Source organism: Salvelinus alpinus, chromosome 11, assembly GCF_045679555.1.
Source record: "Salvelinus alpinus chromosome 11, SLU_Salpinus.1, whole genome shotgun sequence".
Classification (NCBI taxonomy): Eukaryota; Metazoa; Chordata; class Actinopteri; order Salmoniformes; family Salmonidae; genus Salvelinus; species Salvelinus alpinus.
The window spans coordinates 35049261-35055460 of NC_092096.1; the positions used below are offsets into that span (position 1 = coordinate 35049261).

Below are 6200 nucleotides of genomic sequence, written 5' to 3' on the forward strand. Positions count from 1 at the left end.
TCCCAATTGAGCTGTAAATTATTGGGCTGTAAGGCACAAAATAGTCCTTTGTCCAACATGTGTGTTGAGGAAATGGATGTGTCCAAAGTGTATGCAAAGCGAAGTGGTTGTTTGAGCTACTCTGACCAAACTCGAGGAGCTGGTACGGTATGTGTGTTAAAACTTGAGCTGTCCTTATTGTGAATGAATAACCTCTGTGACCTTTGAACCCTGTCCTCTGTCCTCTTGCCACCAGGAGAGCGAGGGAGGCTGGAACCTGGTGGCGGTGGTTGCCGTGGCAGTGCTTGTAGTCCTGATAGTCCCCAGCCTTTCCAGAGCGTTTACCTGAGGACTACACAGAACGGAAGTCACTGTACAGGAAATGACTGTGCCGGTTTCCCCTGGCAACACTGGCAATGCCATGCCCTTATCTCATGATGCCCTTGTCAAGTCTCCTCCTCGCTTCATCTTCCAAGGAGGACTACATCGACAACTGACATTTTCACCAGGAAATACAACACCACAAGGAAGTAGTCTAAAGGAGAAATACATATACCTGTTTAAGCCACGTAAAGATAAGGACGGCAATATCTTGTTTCTCTCTTTAAAGTCCTTCAGTTTGACTCAATCGTTTTCCCTCTCTACTACTCTTCTCTCTGCACTTCTTTAGATAAACATACGAGTTTAAGGGAACAGCATAATATAACAGGGACTGCCTCGGAGTTTGTGGAAGTACGGTGTCTGCATGGGAGTCAATGGAAAGACACAATTTAGCACAGAACATGTCTGTGCATTTATTGATTGATCGGTTGATGGTTTATTATTTGATTGGTTGATGGTTGATTGGTTTATTGACAACCTGTAAAGGTTGAGTTGGGAAAAGCTCATGCACATATTGAGTCACTGATGAGATGTTTCTCTTTCTAATGGGCATGTGATCTTTCCCCAGATCCTACCCCTCTTTTTGAATCACTTTGTGTCTTTACGGCTCACAATTTACTCTTTCAACACTTTTCCTTCTGTTTATGTTGTGGCATGCTCTTTTTACGTTTAAATGAAGATGTGTGGAGGAGGGTTTGATTATATGAGTTTGATGTATTGGATGTTTGTCTCCTTTGTAAATGGTTCTTTCTCTTTCTCGTCTGCATCTGTGTGACTCTCTCTCTCTCTGTCTCTCTCTCGCTCTCTCTCTCTCACGTTCTCCTTACAATTGGTTATATCTTGTATGTGAATGGAACCACAACCACTATACGCATCTATACAGACGAACAATACTATCATTAATGCAACTTGGTGTATTCAATTTGACAGTCCAAATCATTTCCAGCTAGATGTCTATTTTTGTAGCCATAGGAAGAATTTATCCCCAAGACTGAGGAGTTATTTAATGACTGATTCCACTGTGTTTGGTTCTGCTTAGAAACAGAACTTAATAACAAGGCTCGTTATTTGAAACAGAGAGTTATTTTTGCAAATAGACATTGTGTTTAAATGTTTTGCATAATTTTTTAATATTTATCGTGACAAGCATTCTGAAAAATTACAAACAATCAACATAGGTCACCAAAATGAAAAGTGGAGCCAGTGATGAAATATGGACCATTGTTTTTTAGGATGTGCATTTTGGCGTTTCTTTGACCTAGTATTTTCGTCTTGTACTGTTTGCGTTCTACTCTCTGCTATCTATATTCTCCAACGATGGTGCCCTTTTCTTTGTTGGCACGAAGCATACAGATTCATGGGACCTTTTCAGTGTCATTGCTGTAAGCTTGACACAACACATTCCAATGATAGATTGACTAAACAACAACAGCGATGTGACACTGTTGTCATGGAGAAGACGTCTAACCTTTACTCTGCCGTTTCGGCACCTAAGGGAGTGCACCGAGAATACTTTTTGATTCTTACTCTACCTTTGGCATGATTTAGCTACCGTGGAAATACAAATCCTTTCAACTCCTTTGTTACCTGTGGAGCAAAATGTCAGAAATGCACTTTGCGTTGAGTTAGAACCATGGTGTTATTTTAGAGCTGCCGGAGTTAAATGGTCTTTGTCCAAGAACACACAACGACTATGACTGAGAGAGCAATCTAACATAAAATGTTTTCTTGTCTAGAGGATCGTTTGTGAGAAACGTGTACAGAATGCAGTAAGCGTTATAGCTGGTGCCTGGATTCGTAGTGTGCTTTCATGACTGACAGTTGGCTTGTTTCCTAGATGTATGTAGGCGAGCTAATCAGCTAACATTCTGTGGGTGTGTAGGTGACAAGACATTGAAAGCGTGCTTAGCCAATATTCTTCTGTATTCCAGTATCCCATTGTAGAGTTATAATTATAAATATGTATAGGTAATTAGTGCTTCTAATTTGTGCTATGAATCAATAAATTACGACTATAAGTATATAATATTAGTTTCAATACATGTTTGATAATCATAATCGTATGATAGGCAATTAAACACTGAGGTGACCTGAAAAACATGAATGCTTATAGGTTGTAAATGTATGTATGTAAAAACAATATCTGTAGTTGTGTACCAACATGTGGTATTTGTATTGTATTGTAAATAGGAAATAGTTTAGCACAGTTAAATAACATGGTTTGTTGATTTGAGAGCAGTTCTAGATTGAGTAGAGGGTTCTTTTTTAATTGACTGAACACAGCCAGTGCATGAGTAGTGTATATGTGTGAGACAGTAACATGTATAGATATTGCATGTTAGACTTAGTAAACAACTTGCATGCCTATAGATGGGTAGATCTAGTTCCTGTAGTCACAGTCATTTCAGCCAATGCATTATGACTGTCTTAATGCATGACTAATCAGAAACATTAGTGATTTTCTTTCTCACTATGTCAGTCTCTCTTAGTTGATTTACTACTTTACTGGGTTGTCACTATTCATATTTTCACTTTGGTTTCATACGGTCTATTCTATTCTATCCTACTCTACTCTATTCTACTTCTTCAATTGTCTGGTCTCTACAATGTATATAGATTTTTGGGGTATTTCTTCTCTGCTGCGCTTCAAATACTGTAAATTCCACTGACTGTATTTTCTTTTTACCCTGCTTCTATTCCAGCATGGAAGTTTAAACAATAAGGGAGAGACACATTACGGAAAGTATTCTACATGTCAAAACAACCTGTGCTCTTAACTAGAAACTGGCTGCTGCGCACTGTATGTGATGATGTGAAGTTTGACCTTTGACCTTATGTAAAGCTGCTGCTCTCTGTCTGGGTCTGTGTGACATGGCTACTGTCAATGTCTGTTTTATGCGCTGCTGAATCTGATTTAGCCATAGTCTCTACTACAACACCTTGTCAGTCAATGTCTCTATGAGCTTTTATGGGTTAATGAGAATATTGTGAGTATTTTAGTAAATAGTCTGTACATTTTGTAAATGAACTGAGAAATAAAAGTAGTTTATCCTTATTCTCTCTCTCTCTCTGTCTAAACTCAGCAAAAAAAGAAACGTCCTCTCACTGTCAACTGCGTTTATTTTCAGCAAACTTAACATGTGTAAATATTTGTATGAACATAACAAGATTCAACAACTGAGACATAAACTGAACAAGTTCCACAGACAAGTGACTAACAGAAACGGAATTATATGTCCCTGAACAAAGGGGGGGTCAAAATCAAAAGTAACAGTCAGTATCTGGTGTGGCCACCAGCTGCATTAAGCAGTGCAGTGCATCTCCTCCTCGTGGACTGCACCAGATTTGCCAGTTCTTGCTGTGAGATGTTACCCCACTCTTCCACCAAGGCACCTGCAAGTTCCCGAACATTTCTGGGGGGAATGGCCTAGCCCTCACCCTCCGATCCAACAGATCCCAGACCTGCTCAATAGGATTGAGATGGCAGAACACTGACATTCCTGTCTTGCAGGAAATCACACACAGAACGAGCAGTATGGCTGGTGGCATTCTCATGCTGGAGGGTCATGTCAGGAGGAGCCTGCAGGAAGGGTACCACATGAGGGAGGAGGATGTCTTCCCTGTAATGCACAGCTTTGAGATTGCCTGCAATGACAACAAGCTCAGTCCGATGATGCTGTGACACACCACCCTAGACTATGACGGACCCTCCACCTCCAAATCGATCCTGCTCCAGAGTACAGGCCACGGTGTAACGCTTATTCCTCGACGATAAACGCGAATCTGACCATGACCCCTGGTGAGACAAAACCGTGACTCGTCAGTGAAGAGCACTATTTGCCGGTCCTGTCTGGTCCAGAGACGGTGGGTTTGTGCCCATAGGCAACGACGTTGCCGGTGATGTCTGGTGAGGACCAGCCTTACAACAGGCCTACAAGCCCTCAGTCCAGCCTCTCTCAGCCTATTGCGGACAGTCTGAGCACTGATGGAGCGATTGTGCGTTCCTGGTGTAACTCGGGCAGTTGGTGTTGCCATCCTGTACCTTTCCCGTAGGTGTGATGTTCAGATGTACCGATCCTGTGCAGGTGTTGTTACACGTGGTCTGCCACTGCGAGGACAATCAGCTGTCTGTCCTGTCTCCCTGTAGCCCTGTCTTAGGCATCTCACAGTACGGACATTGCAATTTATTGCCCTGGCCACATCTGCAGTCCTCATGCCTCCTTGCATGCCTAAGGTACGTTCACGCAGATGAGCAGGGACCCTGGGCATCTTTCTTTTGGTGTTTTTGAGTCAGTAGAAAGGCCTCTTTAATGTCCTAAGTTTTCATTACTGTGACCTTAATTGCTTACCCTCTGTAAGCTGTTAGTGTCTTAACGACCGTTCCAGAGGTGCATGTTCATTAATTTCTTATGGTTCATTGAACAAGCATGGGAAACCGTGTTTAAACCCTTTACAGTGAAGATCTGTGAAGTTATTTGGATTTTTACGAATTACCTTTGAAAGACAGGGTCCTGGAAAAGGGACAATTATTTTTCTGCTGATTTTATGTGTGTGAACTCAACTGGTCTCAAAGCAATGTTACTGTAAAAGAATGCTCATGAACATGCTGTCTCATATGAACAATCCTGATCAATGTTATTTTGCCATATCCCAGAAACATCCTAATCTCAGTTAGAAATGTATATGGTGTATTCAATCCAAGTGAATTGCAGACTACAAGCTTAAGACAGTTCAGTCCGATCTTTATTCGCTGTGTGACTGACCTGTTGACAGGTCAGAGAGGAGGATCCAAAGGAACATCGTAAAGAGGAAAGATGATCAACACTCCCTGCATCGTAGCCCCCTGCAACCCTATCACTCCCCTCTTGGTCCTTAATTAACTGTCTCTCCCTCCTCCAGGGGTTTTATATATAGTTCCAGCGCTCAGTGTCAAAGCCTCTCACTCAGATCCATTACAAGTGAGGACCGCACATGATGGACGCACCCTATTCTCTACTATACACACGCTATTCACTATACTCTTGTCATTATACAGTTATGATACACACTATAGTGCGTGTATGCATAATGTTAGCTTTGCGCACTCCACAATGTGTTCACATTCCAGGCATTTGATCTATTATATCTCATGGACAGTATGTCTGCTTTGCGTGATACACACTCAAAGTTTGCATGATATACGCTCATTCCCAAAATACAGCAAGGTTCACAGTCCAAGCATCCCACATTCGGAAAACGTGACTCTACATGAGAAGACTACATGTGTACCGTATAACATGACATATCAGTGCCTTCAGAAAGTATTCACATTCCTTGAGTTTTTCAACATTTTGTTTTGTTACAAGCCTGAATTTAAAATGGAGAGATCTCTCTAAAATTATAGATTTTTTTTTGTCACTGGCCTACACACAATAACCCACAGTGTCAATTTTTTTTTTTTTTTTTTTTACAAATTCATAAAAAATTCTAAGCCAAAATGTCTTGAGTCAATAAATTTGTTATGGCAAGCCTAAATAATTTCAGTCGTAAAAATTCACATAAGTTGCATGGACTCGTTCTGTGTGCAATAATAGTGCTTAACATGTTTTGTTGTTGTTTTTTTAACCCCCTTTTCCTCCCCAACTTCGATCTTGTCTCATCGCTATAACTCCCCAACAGGTTCGGTAGGCGAAGGTCGAGTCGTGCCTCCTCCAAAACCCGCCAAACCGCGCTTCTTAACACCCGCCTGCTTAACCCAGAAGCCAGCCGCATCAATGTGTCGGGGGAAACACTGTTCAACTGACGACGAGGTCAGCCTGCAGGCCCCCGGCCCGCCACAAGGAGGTTCTAGAGCACGATGA

General features: G+C 41.7%; 1 protein-coding gene across 7 annotated transcripts in view; it reads left to right on the plus strand.

Annotated features, from left to right (window-relative positions):
- Positions 1 to 3415, plus strand: part of ccdc136b (coiled-coil domain containing 136b) — a 52697-nt gene extending 49282 nt beyond the window's left edge. For 6 of the 7 annotated variants that reach the window (XM_071332741.1, XM_071332743.1, XM_071332742.1 and 3 more), the window contains one exon: positions 236 to 3415. Coding sequence is in view for 1 of the 7 variants with exons in the window: in XM_071332744.1 (XP_071188845.1) it covers positions 236 to 328 (93 nt within the window). In the remaining 6 variants the exon portion in view is untranslated. The remainder of the gene's footprint in view (positions 1 to 235) is intronic. The other variant, XR_011666900.1, reaches the window with a different exon arrangement.
- The last annotated feature ends 2785 nt before the right edge of the window (positions 3416 to 6200 follow it).